The sequence below is a fragment of the Dreissena polymorpha genome, chromosome 10, assembly GCF_020536995.1.
Source record: "Dreissena polymorpha isolate Duluth1 chromosome 10, UMN_Dpol_1.0, whole genome shotgun sequence".
In the NCBI taxonomy this organism is placed as follows: domain Eukaryota; kingdom Metazoa; phylum Mollusca; class Bivalvia; order Myida; family Dreissenidae; genus Dreissena; species Dreissena polymorpha.
This window is the reverse complement of record NC_068364.1, coordinates 36,704,282-36,723,723: the sequence shown is the minus strand read 5'-3', so window position 1 is coordinate 36,723,723 and position 19,442 is coordinate 36,704,282. Positions and strand designations below refer to the sequence as shown.

The 19,442-nt window shown below is 36.6% G+C and overlaps 1 protein-coding gene across 1 annotated transcript in view; it reads right to left on the bottom strand.

Moving 5' to 3' along the window:
• The window catches only part of LOC127849049 (uncharacterized), a 45,479-nt gene that overhangs the window by 13,703 nt on the left and 12,334 nt on the right, over positions 1–19,442 (bottom strand). The window contains exon 4 of the mRNA XM_052381771.1: positions 8,567–8,862. Within this exon, the coding sequence (XP_052237731.1) occupies positions 8,567–8,862 (296 nt within the window). The remainder of the gene's footprint in view (positions 1–8,566; positions 8,863–19,442) is intronic.

Genomic DNA, 19,442 nt, shown 5'->3' with positions numbered 1-19,442 from the left:
CAAAGGTCCATGTTAAATCAAAGGTGGCCTGAAGATCCCAAAAAATTGCTAATACTGATTCCCTTGATTTTTTGCAGAAAGAATATCATGTTGTAATCTAGCTAGCTGATCTAGAGTGTAACGCCCCTTCCTAAAGCCAGACTGGAAGGGGTTTAGTATGTTATTTGATTCCAATAAGTGTTCTAATCTATTTTTGACCATTATTTCTAATAATTTACCTGCGTGTGATGTTAAACTTATTGGACGATATGAGTTTGGATCATTTTTGTCCTTACCGGGTTTAGGAATTGGAATCACTGTGGCCTGCTTCCACTCGGGTGGTACCGTGCCTGTCCTATACACCTGATTGAATAGGTTAAGGCCTAAAAAAAAAAATCGTTTGTTTCCACTGACATGGCCAAAAAAATTAGGGTAGGTAGGTAGGCAAATAATTTTATTTTTAAAAATAATTTTTTTTTTAGAAATTGTCGTACATGGTGCATTTTCTTCTCATGTTTTGTGTATTACTGTATGTACAATAAATTTGATGATGTCTGTAATGCTATATGACTATATTTAAATGCTTTTATGAAATAAAAACTTGCTGTTCATTAATATTGAATGTGTTGCTTTCCTTAATTCCGAGTTTAATGTTGACTTCTGGCAACGGCTTAAATATACCATTTTATGACCAATAAAAGGCATAAATATAACAAGTCACAGAGAGCTTGACCCTCAGTGTCTATAGGGATTCAGTGTTGTTATACTTTCTGGTCCTTTGGGTTCATGCAGTGTATTCTATATTATTTATTATTTATAATATATTAAATACCTCAAAAGCAGTGCTACGGGAACGCCAGTGGTGTTGCATTTAACATTATCACCATGGAAAGACCCAATCAAACCGGATGTGCTTTTATATTTCTTGGATGCAGTTAATGTTCCCAAAGGACCACATTTTCAGATTATATTATGTACTGGTGGCGTGGGGTCTATCTACCCATGAATTTCAGGAACAGAACAGAAAATTTATTACGACTTGTATTATATACATACAATTACACACACAAAAATCAATAAACAAGCACAAAATCAAATCACACCAAGCACAGAAAAGCAGACATTTAATGCTTCTTGTATCAAACTATACTTATAAATTTAAACAAGAAATGTGTTTGTTAGAAACACCATGTCCCCTACTGCGCCGCTTTGAAGCTAAATCTTTGACCTTGAAGGATGACCTTGACCTTTCACCACTCAAAATGTGCAGGTCCATGAGATACACATGCATGCCAAGTATGAAGTTGCTATCTTCAATCTTGCAAAAGTAATTGCAAATGTTAAAGTTGGGGCAAACAAACAAACAAACAAATGAACCAACATACAGGGCAAAAACAATATGTCCCCCACTATAGCACTATGACTGTGCTTGCCCTGAAAATGATAACATTTTTACTTATTAAATATAACTAGAATTTTGACATGGACAATTATGCTTGGACAGAGACAAATACACTATATATACAGTAGACGAAATGAAAAATGGCTGAACTGTTTGCAGTCAGAAGTCCTACCATAATGATCATCTTTACATTCAGCTGTGAAAGTTGAAGCAAAATTTGTCAAGCAGAGGAGTTGAACACACACAATTTTGTAATAATAAATTCAAAAGTGAAAAAAAAGACAAAGGACCATAATCCTGCCAGAAATAATTCTAGGCAATATTCATTTCTTGGAGATCCAATGTAACAGTTTAGTAGAGATGCACCCAGTCGTTAAAGAGGATTTTAAAACATGAAATCTTTAAACTTTTTATTCCATTGTGGAAAAAAAATTGCTATCTTGAATTGCCAATTACAAAACCATCCAGCAAGCTATTAAAACAGTCAGTTGCAGACCATTTGAATGACTTAAAATTGTCAAAACGTTGGCAAAGACACAAACTGGTATTACTTTTTCCTTCAACAGTACAGTCAAGTTACCATTACCGGATCAGTAGCGTAATTAAGTTGTGCTGGTGAAAAACAATGAACAGTTTGAGACTTCTTTAACACCAGTTTGATTAAAAATTACCGTTGCTAACTGATTCAGCACATTGTCTTATTTTTACACGCAGACAAAATCTTAAACATGAATCAAAACTGAAATGGACTTTTGCATGCCGAAAGACTACTAAATGGCCTTTAAAATAATGGGTAAACTTCTTACTTTCCAACAGAGTTATAGCAAGTGGCCACAAAAAATGTTCAACCTCGATTTGGAAACGATGCAGAAGTCAACAAAGTCGTATATACATGTCAGCAAAACATACCGAAATGTTTGACAAAGAGACGCTCCAATTACGACTCAATCAATGCGTTTAAATAATAGGCCTTGAAGATGCTATGTGCAAAATATCATCTAACAATATCAACTATTTATCGCAAAACGCAGTCTTGAACATCAAAGTGATCCGCTATGCGTAATGATCCGGTAATGGCGCTGGGCGCCGCCATCTTGTTTATGTTGAAAGTTTAATGTACGGCGCCGATAACGTTGAACGCTTATTGAGCGCGCCGAAAAATACGCGGTCCGATTTTTTTCGAATTTTGGGCTCAAAAAAGATTAGGACCGGCGGCAAAAAATTAGGTAGGGTCGGGCCACCGGAAACAAACAACTTTTTTTGTTACGCCTAAGCCAAATTTTGAGAGTTATGGCTGACATATTTTTAGACATTAAATATGCTATTTTGCCAGCCCCGTGGCAGTGCTGCTCCTGGTGTTAATGGCACTGAATAATTCTGTTATAGTAAATGGTAAATTGAGAGGCGTGCTGTTGTCCCTAGGCTCATTTAAAATATTTTGGTGCTCAGTCTCAAACCGCTTTTGATAATTCAAAGTTTCAACGGGAAGGTTTGAGTCACTGGAGACAGATTGGAAGTGTCGTACCAAAAATTGAGCCTTTTCCCTTGGGGTAGTGGCAATTTCGCCTTTGTATTTAAGTAGCGGTACAGGGGTGAATGATTTTCCTTTAATTCTGTGAATTTTTTGCCAAAAATCCCTAGTATTTTTCTTATTAATAATTGCTGAATCACAGAATTCTTTCCAATTTTGAGTTTTTGCGTCCAAAATAACCCGCTTTGCCTGATTTTCGAGGGACCTATAATTAAGAAGATTATGCTCAGCGGGGTTCTTTTTAAGAATTTTTAAAGTTTTTTTACGGGCCTGTACCGCCTTGGAGCACGCCTCATTCCACCACGGGACCCTATTACTGGCCTTAACCTTGCCGGAGGAGACCAGTATGCTACATTCTGCTATGGACAGTATCTTACTAGTTAAGATGTTACAAAACAGATTTGAGTCCTGAGAGTGAACATCTGCAAGGGAGATATCTGAGCAGAGGTCCCTAAACTGCGCCCAATTAGCTTTTTCCAATAAAAACTTTTGCTCTCCTGAGCATTGATACTCAGTTCCCTGTGCAATATAGTTGAGCAGGGTAACCTGTTGTAGGAGGTGATCAGATCCCATGGTATCATTAACGGTTGCCCATGCAGACGCACTTGCTATCCTGGCATTAACAGCAGTAAGGTCAATGTGAGAGTTTAAACCAGTGGGGTTAAGTCTGGTTGGAGAACCGTCATTGAGCAGTATAAGATCTTGCTCGTCCAACCATTCTATTACCGCCCGACCTTCTGCATCTGAATTGATGGAACCCCAAGCAGGGTGATGTGCATTAAAGTCACCTGTGAATATTACATCAAAGGGTCCTTTCATGGTCCTTAATTCCTTAAAGAGGATGTTCAGAGTTTCAGGATCACATCCTCTTGAATATAAATTGACCAGGATAAGAGGTCGGTTTTTGTCAATAACCAATTTAATTGCTAATGCTTCAATAGCAGTACTACCATCAGATTTAAATTGGTTGTTCACTCGCAGGTGTTCATAATTAATTGAGTTTTTAATATATATGGCAAGGCCACCAGCAATATAATGGTTTAAAATACCAAAATTTTTTAATTCACAGTTGTACCAAGGTATTTGTTTTACTGTACTATTGGAAAATTTGGTTTCCTGTAAGCATAGGATATGAGTATTAGGGTTATTATCAATAAAATGCTTTAACTCTGTAAGTTTGTTGGCGATAAGACCTTCAACATTGAAAGAAATGATTTGCAGATTACTGTCCATAGTGAAGTGAAATTAACTTGCGTTTAAATTGATTAGTTTTATGATGTGGAGATTTAACTCCTAGTTTATGGCCTGCACAGGCCCCTTTGAGTTTCACGGGGGTCCTGGCAAGCCGAACAGGTTTCTTGTTTACGGAGAAGGGACCGCCGGCCAGGGGGGGGGGGGCATCCTGGATCTGCTATTTTTGGAGGATCCCCAGTTCCAGAATGGATTTTATTAGTTAGGGATTTATCAGGGGGGATGACCTTTGTGGGATTTATCAGGGGGGATGACCTTTGTTAGTGATTCTTTGCAATTTTTGAACCGAGAATCAATTTTGTTATAGATGTAGGCAGAGCTACAGATAAGCTTTTTGGGGTAATTGGGTAATACCCTTCAAAATAAGAATGAATTGGGTCATGGAAAACGTGATTGGGTATCCAAAAGTATCATACCCACTCATTTAAAAAAATAATTGGGTATTTATAGCATAACAAACGTGTGAATTGGGTAATTGCAATAAAACATGAATTTAGCTTCTCAAAACCGTACCTACATAAAGTCACTGTTATGTATTCAATTGCAGTATAGGTTGATCCATCTTTCTGCTACCAGATTCAACAATGGAATTTCTCAACCCACTCATCGAATGCGTTTCTACTTGTTTTTGTTCCAATATGGACCAGTACTTTCGTTTTGGAAACACAACACACCCCATCATAGGGTGCTGGAACGGTGTTGGATATTATAATATAGTGTTTTTTGACCGAAAATGCCCAAAACCAAAATTAAATATAATAATATCAACACGGGTTTCAATTCTTTTTTTAATTTTCTGACAGCCATCAATCAGAGTCCGGTTGCATTGCCAAACAAATAATACAAATAAACCACTTTGGCATTTAGACGTAGCAAAGACATAGCTCTATCAATAAACAATAACAACTGTTAGCACAAGGCACTGAAAATCTTATTTTGGAGAGCTTAAACGTATCTGATTGATGGCTGTCAGAAAATATTTTTTTTAGTTGAAACCCTTGTTGCTATTAAATTAAAAAAAAATTGTTTGCATTTTCGGTCTATACACACTTTATTATACTAGTTGAAACCCTTGTTGCTATTAAATTAAAAAAAAATTGTTTGCATTTTCGGTCTATACACACTTTATTATTACTATCCCAACACTGGTCCAGCCCTCTGTGCACCCCATCAACAAGTTCATCTAAAATACTACCGCAGATGTCCATGGAACAAAACATGGAGTTAATAATGTCATTAACTATGCCCTTTGCAATTGTTTTAGATTTATTTACCACGACAAAGGAATCTTTATGTTTTCTTGTATTTTTTGTGGAACTTTTCGTCTGCCTCGAGACGCCAATTTGTTTGACTCGCATGTGTTATCATCTAAACGATTGGTAAATACATTACCAGATGAAAACAAGCGCTTGTCGATAAAGACTCGAGTCAAAACGGCCAAAACAAAACGGGATTTTTCATTACGCATAGAAGGCGGCTCAAATTGGGTATCGGGGATTTGTTTTGCGTACCTGTACGCACAGATTTTGAAAAAAATGCGTATCCACCTATTTTTGATTGCGTATTTACGCAAATACGCAGCTTATCTGTAGCTCTGGATGTAGGAGATAACACGACTCCCAGTAGGCCTTTTCTGGTCCTTTAGTATCTCAACAACCAGATCTGCCAGCTCCCTGAGATATATTTTCCTATATGTGGGACCTGTTGCTGGCGGATCCTTGATTTTGATGAATGAATCCCCAGCAAATGAGTAACGTCTGCTGGTGTTGTCGGCAGGGGAGCTCATTGGGGATGTCTGGGAGTCGACCATTCTGGGACAGTTAGGAGGGACACTAACTCGGGGCTCCTCCTCTATTTCGCAGACACCAGAGATAGTGAGATTCTCCAATATACTGGAGTGCACCGACACCAGGGAGTCTCTCCCCGTCACATCAAACATGGATTCGTCCGACAGTGTAGGGCCACTACAGGTGGTGTCGCTAGCACTGTCGGTCAACGTGGTGGACGGGGAGGACTCCCTGGTAGCCACAGGAGGGCGTCTCTGAGTGGGTGAATCCCCCTGGATAGGCGATACAGGAGGGGTGGTGCGTAAATCAGGTGTGTGATTGGATACCGGTTCCACAAAAGTAACCTTGCGGGGGGGGGGGGTTCCCTATCAATAGGTTGACGGGGGGTACTCTTACCCAGTAACCCCTCAACTATAGGACATGACCTCTCGGTTTGGGGCGTGATACACCGGTAGAGGCATGTTTGGGTGATGACGTGGGACTGGTTGTGTTGATCATGTTACGGGCGCCCACGCTGTGGCTCACAGTGTCAGGTTCAAATAGCCTGCTCTCCGCCTCGAACCAGGTGACCCCATAAAAATGGGCAAAAGTGGCTAAAGTAACAGCCTTCTTATAGCAGGGGCACTCCTGGTAGGAAGCGGAGTGCGGGCCGCCACAGTTGGCGCACCAACGTGTTTTTCTGGTGCACCTTCTCTGGCAAGTAGATCCGGCGCAGCGGCAACAGGTAGTAATGCTAGAACATTTGCCCCTGCTGGCTATGTGGCCGAAACCCTGGCAGTTAAAACACCGGGCAGGTTGGACCGGGCAGGGACAAATGTCAAGGACAATATTAGTGCCCTTGACAAGAATTTTGTTAGGGACTGGAATAGAGGTAAGGAAATATATTTTAACCAGTCTCGGAAAGCCAGGCGGCGCGGGGCAATAGGGATCGACTCTTTCCAAGTTGGTAATAGAAAGTTCAGAAAGGGGTATCGCAGAGCTAAATACAAGACATCTTTAAAGTTCCGTTATTTCCTGGCTTTCCGGGATCTCTGCTATAAGACCTGAAACTGACCTCATGTTTGAGGGAGATAAGGCCCAGACTGCGACGCTGCCAAGGTGGAAAGTCTCCCTAGAGAGAAGGGTAGCAAGCGCCTGAGCGGACTTGAGCTGCAGTAAGACGCAGCCAGACGCAAGAGGCACAGTCCGTTCAACGAATCCAGGAAGTTCCCTAGCCAAACACGAGGCCAGATGGAAGATAGAAAAGAAGGACATTATGGAGCCTACACTTCCGACTGACTGGAGGAGGCACCTAAAGGGCATGGTGTTGTGGGTAAGGTGATGAGAATCCAACCCTGAAAGCGCCTCCCCTAGTAAAGCGGTCAGGTTCATGCTCTGCCCCTTGGATACTTTATTGTAAAAAGACATTTGTAGGAATTGAAGGTATTAAAAGAAAATTTGACTGGGAATAGAGAAATAATGACTTCTACAATCGTAGTCCTAAGAAAGTCAACCAATACGGATAAATATTACTAGTAACCGTTAATTATAGTTTTTCATAGCCTGACAGTAAAGCATAAATTACAAGCACCGCACTGGTAAACAACCCAATAAGTTTATATAAATAAATAATAATGGTAAATTAAGTCATTTGCTAGTTGTTAAATGTTGTAATGTAAAAACCAAAAATAAATTCCAAATACCAAATGACGTCTGAAATAGTGCTATTTAGAGTTTACGAAAAAGAAAACAAAACAAATCATGGACGGGCAAGGTATCTGTAGCGGTAGTGCTGGGATATGGATCAGCTCTGGTCTTGATGTTTCCTCTCTGCTTTTATTAACTTTGTGGTGTGAAGACAGAAGCTCAAAAAATATCTTTGTTTATAAAATGAACAACATGGCGACCAGAAGCCAAGATTTATTGATTGGAAAAGATTTTCATATTGATTGTTACAGTGGCCTTGACCTAGTGACCCCAATTTCAAGAGGTTTTATCTACTGCCCAAGGGCAATGAGCATGTGAAAAATATGGAGTACTTGAACAGACTGCAACATTTAGGTTAAGGAATTAAACACATTGAGAATGCATCAGATTTTGCTTTAACAGGTCTCGGATACTAATCTCAGAAAAGACATTGCTTTTAAGTTCTTAAGATTATTTTCAGTTTTATAGTTTTTTAATTAAATGCATCTGACATTTTTTAACATAAAAATATGTGAACAAATTGTCTGAAGCCCAATTAACTTCCACCAGTTCAACCTATATTAGCAGTATACAAACAGCTTGACCAACATAATAGTTGAAAATAATATGCAATGCCATATTCCATGAAAAGAGAAGATGATGCATATTGAAGACATTGACAACAAATTGAGTCGTATACTGGGAAAACTGGGCTTAACGCATGTGTATAAAGGGTCGTCCCAGATTTTAATCCGGTGCAGTGTGCACCGGCTAATCATGGACAATAATTTTCACCTACACTGGATTTTTATTTAGATGAGACCTCTTTGTAACACAAAATTTACAAAAGCGCAAAGTGTGCTCCGTGGTTCTCTGCAACAAAAATTTTAAATACGTAAATGCATTAAACCCAGTTTTCTCAGAACAAGGTAATGTACGCTATTACTGTACCTAATATGGTGATAATGTCCCCGTCCTGAATGTACTCAATCTCCCCGAGCTCTACGTCATCTTCCGTGTTCTCCACCATGAAACTTTCCCCACCCACTCCTGATGACATCACAATGACAGAATTATGTGACAAATGGTCCTCATGATTTTCAGTAAACTTTCCTCTGTCAGCCTGTTCAATGACAATTGAATGGCTATTGTGAATATCATTTCCTTCGACGTATTCTTCGAAGTGCTGGGTGCAATTATCTGCAATGCTGTAGCCAACCATGTGATCCCCTCTTTCATTAGTACTGCTGAAATACCGGTAATAAATATGGAAAATGCATACTATAAAATCATAATTATTTTGGGGACATTAATTTCTGTTGATTCTGTGCGTTGAACAATCCACAAAATTTAACACAAACACATCAGAAAATGACAAATTTCTTTATTTGAAAATCAGAAATACGTGAATTCATGTGTCCATGAAAATGATTTAGTGAAAACACATACTTCAATATGCTGGAAAATTTAAAACACACATCGCAATATGCTGTAACTTAGAAAATCCACATAATGGAAACTGAAAAATCTCATTTGGTAAAATATTGTAAATCTCCATATTGTATTATATTGGCTAATTGCAATTAAACACTATAACATATAGCATCATATTGAACACCATAAAACTTTTACATCATTGTTGAAGAAATCAATAAAGAATTTGTTGTTTTTTAGCCTCGCTCTGGGAAACCCTTGCTTTGTGAAAACCTTGCTATTGGAAAACCTCACCATGGGAAAACCTGCTATAAGCAAACCTTGCTATGGGAAAACCTCACCATGGGAAAACCTGCTATGAGCAAACCTTGATGTGGGAAAACCTCACCATGGGAAAACCTGCTATGAGCAAACCTTGCTATGGGAAAACCTCACCATGGGAAAACCTGCTATGAGCAAACCTTGCTATGGGAAAACCTCACCATGGGAAAATCTGCTATGAGCAAACCTTGCTATGGGAAAACCTCACCATGGGAAAACCTGCTATGAGCAAACCTTGCTATGGGAAAACCACACCATGGGAAAACCTGCTATGAGCAAACCTTGATGTGGGAAAAACTCAATATAGGAAACCCTCCCTATGATAAAACTTCCCCATGGGAAAACCTCGCTATGGGAAAACATCGCTATGGCAGATCTCACCATGGGAAAACCTCGCTATGGGAAAACCTCACTATGGGAAACCTTACCATTGGAAAACTACGATATGGGAAAACCTCGCTATGAATTAATCAGGAACAACACTTCCGACCTGTATGAAATTGTAAGCTTTAAGAGGTCCCTTCTTTACAAAAAGAGCACCGCATAACGGGTGCCACACTCGGCTGCAAAAGCTTGTCAGTTTTTTTCAAGAGGTCACATTGACCTTGACCTTTGACCAAGTGACCCAACAAGAGATGTGTTTGTCAGAAACACAATGCCCCCCCCCCCCTACTGCGCCGCATAGAAATAAAATTTCTAATTATCATTTGGCAGGTATAGAAATCATCTCCCTTTAAAGGTTATTACTTCCCTTGAATTTTGTTCAATCCAACCGGGGGGAGGAGGGGGGATGGGGGGGGTCTCGCAGTCAATTATGACCATGTCAGACATGGTGGCGTAAAAATTTGCGGTGGTGTAGTGGATGAGGTGTCCGCCTAGCGATCGGGAGTTTGTGGGTTCCCTCCCCACTCGGGTGCGTTCTCGTTATCTCCTCCATAGACACCTAGTACTGGTTCTTCCCAGGAAACGGACTCGATAATGTCCCTCTGCCTATAATGCTCTAAAGGGCGCTTGACAGTACAGTCGATTGGTGTATAGCGGATTTTAGTGAGTAACGGATAGCTTAAATGTTTTTTGCAAAATACTTTTATTTATGCTAAGATTTATAGTTTTCTATGAAATGAATACAAAAAGCCTTTCATTGTTAAGTCGATTCATGTTTTTGTTGATGTGTGTCAATGTTTACAACTGTTTCTTTTTTTCGAAAGCAAAACAAGGTCACGTTATGTACGCACCGTTTTTGTGACGACAGGAAAAGTGCAGACGAATGGTTTCTTGAATTTTGCAGATTTTTTTTGGTAAACATGATGTTCATTGATGTAATATTTTAGTATTATGTGTCCTTTACAAAAGTAAGAATGCTCAGAAACCAGATTGATGCGTACCATATAAAATAAGCATGAAAGCTGCAACTCGCGATTTAGTGAATAACGGACATGTGGTGACCCTAGTCCAAATAATTAGACGTAAGCTACCCCGCTTACGTCTAAACGGCTACCGTCGTTTTCCTATAGCAAATTGAGTTCAACTTAAACTTCAGTTTTTCTAGTTAAATCTTTGCTAATGCATAAAATTATCATTAATTAGACATAAATGTGAGCGATTACCTCTTAAATGTGTAAAAATTGTGCTTTTAAACCACTAATGTACATTTATAAAAATAAACATACACAACACACGAAGTGTGTTTGTCGTTTATAGAATTACATTGAATTATCTTGAACGAAATTATTTTTTGAATAGGTTACACATAACCAATTGTTGTTGTACAACAAACCACATCACTTTTTAGCTTTCTGTACTCTTTAATTAAATGGAACCTATATGTGTGTGTTAAAACTACCAGTTGTATCACGGAGTGTATATTGATAGGAGATGAATCGAGTATTTGACCCTAACTGTAGTAAATTCAATCTTATGCAAAAACTATTCATCCGATTTTATTGGTTTATACGTTATCTTATTAATTCCTCTTTCAAAAAATATACGTTTTAGTATATTCCCGTTGTTATTAATATAGCGAGATAAACACAAGAAATACACATTTTATGTTTTACCACCGCTCGTTTTACCGTGTTGTGGCTATCGATCTTGTACAATTAGCGTACAGCGAAGCGCCGAGGTTATACATTTTGATGTACCCACTCACGTCTTTCGTTGAATTATAGTTTCATTTCTCGGCCGATTTTGACAAATTATATATCATTAGAAAGCTTACGTTACGTAGTAAACAGATATATAAATATATATCAAGTTTTTCTTCTGATTTCGACAGCCCGGCGAGTTATAACTTTAACTTTTGCAAATATCTTTTTTTTTTTTTTTTTTTTTTTTTTTTTTTTTTTTTTTTTTTTTTTTAGTGCAAAAATTTTATTCACTCCGTAGAATATTACATACATACAAAGCTTTTTATATAGTATTATGAATTTCATATAACAAAGTAGTTCATGTATAGCAATTTGGTAATTAAATATAATATATAATTATATAATACTTCTAATTGTCATACATTCAAAACATACATTCATATACAATTATTATTGAGTTATAGTTCAAGTATGTAACGACAACAACAAACACTAGTTTATACAATACAAACTAATTTAGTGTTGAATATAAGTATGTATATATCATTTAACATAAAAAATTGCACATAAGAAAAATAATTAAGTATGAGTGCTGAATTGCATTATATACGCAAGCTGATAATGCAGAGTTTACAACATCAACAAAACAAATTCATATGTTGTAAGCATTATTTGAATTATGTGTTATGGTTAGTTATGTCATTATATGTGATGTCAGTAAATATTTTCACAAGGGACCATATTTTTAATTCTTCATCTGATTTAATTGTGCTTTTGTAAATTTCAAGAGTTTGTTTCATACTGTTTACAAGTCCGTACTTTGAGGGGATTCTGTTTTTTCTTTGACAATGAAAGATATACCGTTTAAGCTCTAGGCAAACTATATTTAAATCATTCATTTTTGGATTAATAATTCCAAGTACTAGATCCTGACATGTGATGGGAATATGTATGCTTGGTCTACTTCTACGAACAATATCAACAACAAATTTAATAATTTCTTGGGTATGTGGACAGTACCAGAACAAATGAATTATATTTTCAGCTTCCAAATTACAGAATGTACATAGATTATTTGTAACAATTTTCATTTTGAACATTAGGGATTTTGTTCCCAATATTCTATGGACTATTCTGCACTGGAGCCATCTGATATATGTTTCCTTAGTTAGATTGAAAACAAGTGCATGCACTTTTTTCCAATCAATATTTACAAATTCTGAGTTCCATTTAGTGTTACAAGCTGGAATGTCATTGTTTTGAATTAATGTTTTATAAATATGTTTCTCTTCTTTCGGACTGGTTAATATTTTTTTTATGTAAGTTGGTAATATGGGTCCTTTAGTGTTTTTGTCAAAATTTGGCAGGTCTTCAAAATTGTCAATGTATTTCTTTATTACGTTTATTAATCCTTGGTACGATAGGAAGTTTACATTTGCTCCAAGTTGTGTATCCAAAGATTCTTTGGAAATGAAGCAGTTTCTTTCTATCATTATGTCTCTCACAAACCGAACTTTTGCAAATATCATACCGTTTTGGAGTTTTAGAATCTAGATTTACGGTTGACATGTTCGTACTTAATACCAATTTGTAGCGTTTATATTTGGAGTTCAGTTTTAAAAATTACATCTTAGGAGAATAGAATTCTGTATACGATAGAAAAAAATTGTTTAAAAACGAAAGTAATTAAGGAATGAAGGCGGAAGAAAGTAGCGCGCGTTCCTAACGCACTGAACTGATGCTACGGTCTTGGCGATTATGCTTTTGTTTAGAAACCGACAATTGAATTTCCTTTGCCATGATTATTATATTTTTTTATGGAATATATTGTAGTATTTTGTTTACGAAGCATATCAATAAAGCTTATTATAAATAAATCTTAATAAATTAACGATTTCAGCTCTTGTTTATAACACAGAAAGGGTGTTAAATTTATGATGAAACAGCGTATATAGCGGACCCTCTCGATTTTATTCGGCTTTGCATGCATACTTGAAATAAAATGGGTGTAAAAAACATTCATCGTTTGCTGTTAATTATCATCGAGGAAATTATGTATAATTATATGAAATGTTATTTACCTTAAATTATCAATTTATTAAAGATTCTTAAAAATCACGGTCGGTGTTACGCGGGTCATTTCGTATTTTGACATCAGGGCATCATGTCCAACTATTCAAAATCAGATTTTTTTCACTGGGACGATGACGGCTTAGATTTAGACAGGCAGACAGATAGTTTATTCAGACTTATACAACAGTACATCGTCTTCAACTCAAATATATAAATTATTTTTAGACGAATTGTTAGATGATTACACATATAGCAATGATGATTCTGAGAATGTTGCCATGTTTCTTATCCGTGTAATCTAGAGTCCGTGGTTTGAGCATTTTTATCGCGGTGTTCAATAAAAGATATCTCAATAATCTTGTTTATTGATAGATCTGTGGTTTTATTGCCCCTGTGTTCAGCACAAACCAATTATCTCGTTATGATCAGATACTGTGCCGACCAATACTAAATAACACTATGGTGTCATACGCCACAGCAGGGACCTATACTTGTGATCATGGAGTCTAAGTGCAAGACTTAAAAATTATGTTGTTTCGCTTGCGGTTGTTAAAGCCAAAACGGGGCTTCCCAGCTGGCACAGCTGCTGATATTCGGATCTGAATACTTAAACTTATTTAGACCTTATTCTTAACCGTTGCGCGTGTTACGATATCGGATTTTAGGCGGGAATACAACTAAGTGAAACTATTCAATTTCTTATACAACATTAAGCATATTAACAGTTATTGAAATTAACAATATCAGCGACATCTTTTTAAAGACTAAACACCTTTTCAAGTATCGAATTTAACATGTCAATAAAATATATTAATACCAAAAAAGGTTTCATTTAATGTTGTTCACATTAAACCTTTAAATGAAAGTGTCGCTTTAACTATTTTCCGTGTCTTATTAAGCCGCGAATCGTTTGCTAAAAACAGTTAACAAAAAGGGCTACACGTTCTAATTCTTAATGAAATACAAAAATAAGTATAACATAATTAATAACGTCCATATACACACACGGCAAGATCAAAGTTTTAATGGAAAACTAATATGACATTCCACGTAAATTATTATTTTCGTCTAAATCGAATACTATATACAGAAACAATGTATTTATAACCGACCAATGAGGTAACATTATGCAACTTTCAATTTACACAGTGCTATATGGCAACAATATGGAATTTGAACAGTGGTAGTGTTTTAAGGTCCGGACTATCATCACTTGTAAGTTTGTATAAACATTTTTCTAATGCAATTAGTAAAATAATGTTTATATTTTATGTTTAATAATTTATTGCATGATTATTCCGTGCTGTTATATGAATTTGATGCCGTTAAAGCTTCCGACATGAATTCATGTCGGAACGATGCTATTGCAAAATAACGTTAAACGATATGAGGTCGATGTAAATCGACCTCATATTTATAGGAGTAGTGGTGACCCAGGCATATTCAGGAATGTGGGGATTGTCTCAAAATAAAAACAAGAGCACCGCCTTGCGGGTGCAGACCGCTCATCTATTTTCTTTTTAAAGGTGAAGGGACTCTCATTTTCAATCACAAAGGAGGGAGGAGTGGAGTGAAGAGGGGTGTATAGTGTGGGGTTGTGGACATTTATTACATTATCTTCCAAAAAAGCGAAAAAAAAAAAAAAAATCGGGGGGGGGGGGGTATAGTGTGAGGGTGTGGTGATAATTTGTGAGATGATCTTAAAAAAAAAAAAAAAAAAAAAAAAATCAAAAAAAAAAATTTGGGGGGGGGGGTGGGGTGGGGGTATAGTGTGAGGGTGTGGTGGTCATTTGTGAGATGATCTTTAAAAAAAAAAAAAGGGGGGAGGGGGGGGGGGAGGGGGGGAGGGCACGGGGGATGGTTTGGGTGAAGTCTATTGTGGTATGTCAGGTAAGAGTAGTTTCATCAAAGTATCAATCAAATCTAATCATAAATAAAGAAGTTATGGCAATTTTAGCAAAATTTAATAATTTGACCTTGAGAGTCAAGGTCATTCAAAGGTCAAAGTAAAATTCAAGTTGCCAGGTACAGTAACCTCATGATAGCATGTAAGTATTTGAAGTTTGAAAGCAATAGCCTTGATACTTCGAGTGGATCGAAACACAAAATTTAACCATATATTAAAAGTTACTAAGTCAAAAAAGGGCCATAATTCCGTAACAATGACAACCAGAGTTATGCAACTTGTCCTTTTACTGTACCCTTATGATAGTTTGTGAGTGTTCCAAGTATGAAAGCAATATCTATGATACTTTAGGGGTAAAGTGACCAAAACATAAATCTTAACCAAATTTTCAATTTTCTAAGTATAAAGGGCCCATAATTCCGTCCAAATGCCAGTCAGAGTTACATAACTTTGCCTGCACCGTCCCCTTATGATAGTTCATAAATCTTGCAAGTATGAAAGCAATAGCTTTGATACTGTAGGAATAAAGTGGACCTAAACACAAAACTTAATCAAATTTTCAATTTTCTAAGTATAAAAAGGGCACATAATTCTGTCAAAATGCCAGTCAGAGATACATTACTTTGCCTGCACAGTCCCCTTATGATAATTAGTAAGTGTTGCAAGTATGAAAGCAATAGCTTTGATGCTTAAGGAATAAAATGGACCTAAACACAAAACTTAACCAAAATTGTCAATTTTCTAAGTATAAAAAGGGCACATAATTCTGTCAAAATGCATGCCAGAGTTATCTAACTTTGCCTGCCCAGTCCCCTCATGATAGTAAGTAAGTGTACCAAGTTTGAATGCAATCGCATTGATACTTACTGAGAAAAGTGGAACTAAACGCAAAACTTAACCAAAATTTTCAATTTTTTAAGTATAAAAAGGGCACATAATTCTGTCAAAATGCACGCCAGAGTTATCTAACTTTGCCTGCCTAGTCCCCTCATGATAGTAAGTAAGTGTACCAAGTTTGAATGCAATAGCATTGATACTTTCTGAGAAAAGTGGACCTAAACGCAAAACTTAACCGGACGCCGACGCCAACGCCAACGCCGACGCCGACGCCGACGCCGACGCCGACGCCAAGGTGATGACAATAGCTCATAATTTTTTTTCAAAAAATAGATGAGCTAATAAACTCAATTGAAGTTGCCTAATACACATGTGGTTAGCATGCGGCTATGATATTAATCAAGTGAAAACATCATTTTTAATGAAAAATAATCAAATTATAACGAAAAATCGATTTCTCTGAAAACATATTTTCCACTATCAAATCTATATATAGATTCAACTCAAAATAACCCGAATGTAGGGTGCATCGCTTTGAACAGCCATTACTTCATCAATTGTGCAGCGATTTCCATGAACTTGGTCTTATAAAACGCAAAAATGAATTTCCTTTCTGGAAATGTACATATATTGCAATTATTTTATACAAATGCTGTGTCAAATTTCAAGGAATAACACGATACACATGTAATCCGATAAAGACCTAAGCGATCCGGTAATGGCTGAATCAGTGTATGGTTGTTACTGGTCACCGTTGAGTCGTGGGTTCTGTTTGATTCGTGGGTATAGAAATCGCGTGCAATCTCGCGTTAGAACGTTCGCACATGAAGCAGTTCGTTACAGAAAATGTTTTGACATGGTCACCATTTTTTTCCGATCAAAAATGCGTCAAAAACAAGTAAATAGTGTAATTCATCATAACTTGATAGGTCCTTATGAAGTATTTCCTCATTTATGTATTGTTCATATAGTGTTTCAAAGTAACACAAAATTGTTTATTTATGAGTATTTACCATGCTACATCGTCTGTTGACTTTTTTTCATAAGAAATTAACCTGTCCTGCAAGGTCAGTTTAAAGGCTATTTATAGTATGCAAATCTTGACATTCTGGCAGCCAATCAGAACCCACGAATCAACCGGAAGCTTATTTTCATCATGGTAGTTTGACACTATCAACACAGTCGATTATTTTTATGTTGAAGACGATAAACATTTGGAAAAAGCAACAAATCTTAAAGGGATCTTTTCACGCTTTGGTAAATTGACAAAATTGAAAAAAGTTGTTTCAGATTCGTAAGTTTTCGTTTTAGTTATGATATTTGTGAGGAAACAGTAATACTGAACATTAACCATGCTCTAATATAGCCATTATATGCATCTTTTGACGATTTTAAAACCTAAAAATTATAAAGCGTTGCAACGCGAAACGATTGAATAATTTGGAGAGTTCTGTTTTTGTCGTTAAATTTTGTGAAACTACGAAGATTGCTTATATAAGGTATAAAATACGTTAAGAATGTGTGCTCGGCGGAATAGCTCAGTAGGCTAAAGCGTTTTTACTTCAGGACTCTGGCAGGACTCCAGGGGTCACTGGTTCGAAACCTGCTCCGGGCAATGTTCTTTTCCCTTTTTTAATTTTTTTCTTGATTTTTTACTGGAGCTTTTATGATCCAATGTTTACATTTATCAATATAAAGCATTTAATGAATAAGTTAAAAAAAATGCCAAAATCTGTGAAAAGTCCCCTTTAAAGAAGAAAGGTTAATAAATATTTTCATTATGATTCATGGTCATATATTTATAAAATATGTGTGATGTAACAACTTTATGAAAATTACCCACGACTCAACCAGACTATAGCATACCACGAAATTCGCGCTGTAAACAAATAATCTTTTTTGGAAATTTAAAACCGCTGACATGTTTCAATAGGAAAGACATGTGTCTATCTAGGTTTAATGGTTTAATTTCTGAATGCATGGTGTTTACGTTGAAATGAGACTCGAAGTCCTTAGCTATCCGTTATACACCAATCGACTGTATCCTCGAGTGCCCAATTTCGACGCATACAAGCAGTTTGTTGAAGTTTTGTTGCTCAATATAGGGATTTATGTAATAAATTTTGTTATTTCATTACACATGCACCTTTTATTTACACATTTTTAATTCAATCGATTGTGTTATCAACAAAAATTCGTTGAAAAACGAAATGACCCAAGTCTATGTAACGGCGGCCATATCTGTTGAGAGTGCCCTAAAACGACGCATCTGATTGGTTATATGATTTCAATGTAAATATCACTCCTGTGGAGACTGAATGAATAAAATAATAACACATGGTTGTTCTACTTAAATGTGTAATTGCTGTAAAAGTAATATGAAACTGAAATTAATTAAATCAACTAAGATTTTTAATTGTGTGATGCCATACTGTATGGCAGTGGTTTTAATAAGGGCCTGTGTCAGCAACCCTGTCATAAGCTGTGTTTATGGAAGATATGTGAATATTACCTTTAGTTCTTTTGTGGAACCTGCACTTATAATTTATTAAATGAAAATTAGTAATAAACATTATATGCAATTACCAACATAAACACGTGCTACATATAGTTAAAATTGTATTACAGCATAACGAAAAACCTATCCGGACTTCAAATGAAAGTTTACGCGTACACCTTTTTCATAGTGAAAATAAATCTAGTTATCCTCTTTTCCTATAACTTCGTGCAGCCCTATAAGATCGTGTACTTTTTTATGACGTAAACTTCTAAGCAACATTCGAACGCACGTGTCAGAAAACTGTTCACTTTTGTTTCCACAGCCGATAAGACAACAATCATGAGGTAAAAACAATATGATATAATTAGTCTGTTTTTCTGACCCCGTTCCAAAGAAATAGCCTAAACAATGTTTAAAATCTGCACATTTCCTTCACCAGACGGCTATGTTTGTCAATTTTTTGATTGTAAAATGTTGTAAGAGTAGTTTCCCTTGGAGGCCCGTCTCGAATTTGTATTGTGCTCTCTGAACTTTGCATTACAATACGATTAAAGTATGATGTGTATGCTGAAAATTTTACCCCCAAATGATGACACGAGACCATACGTTAAGATCGTGACCAGCCTATTGCGATATAGGTTCTCACTGCGTCAATTTGGGATTTTGTCA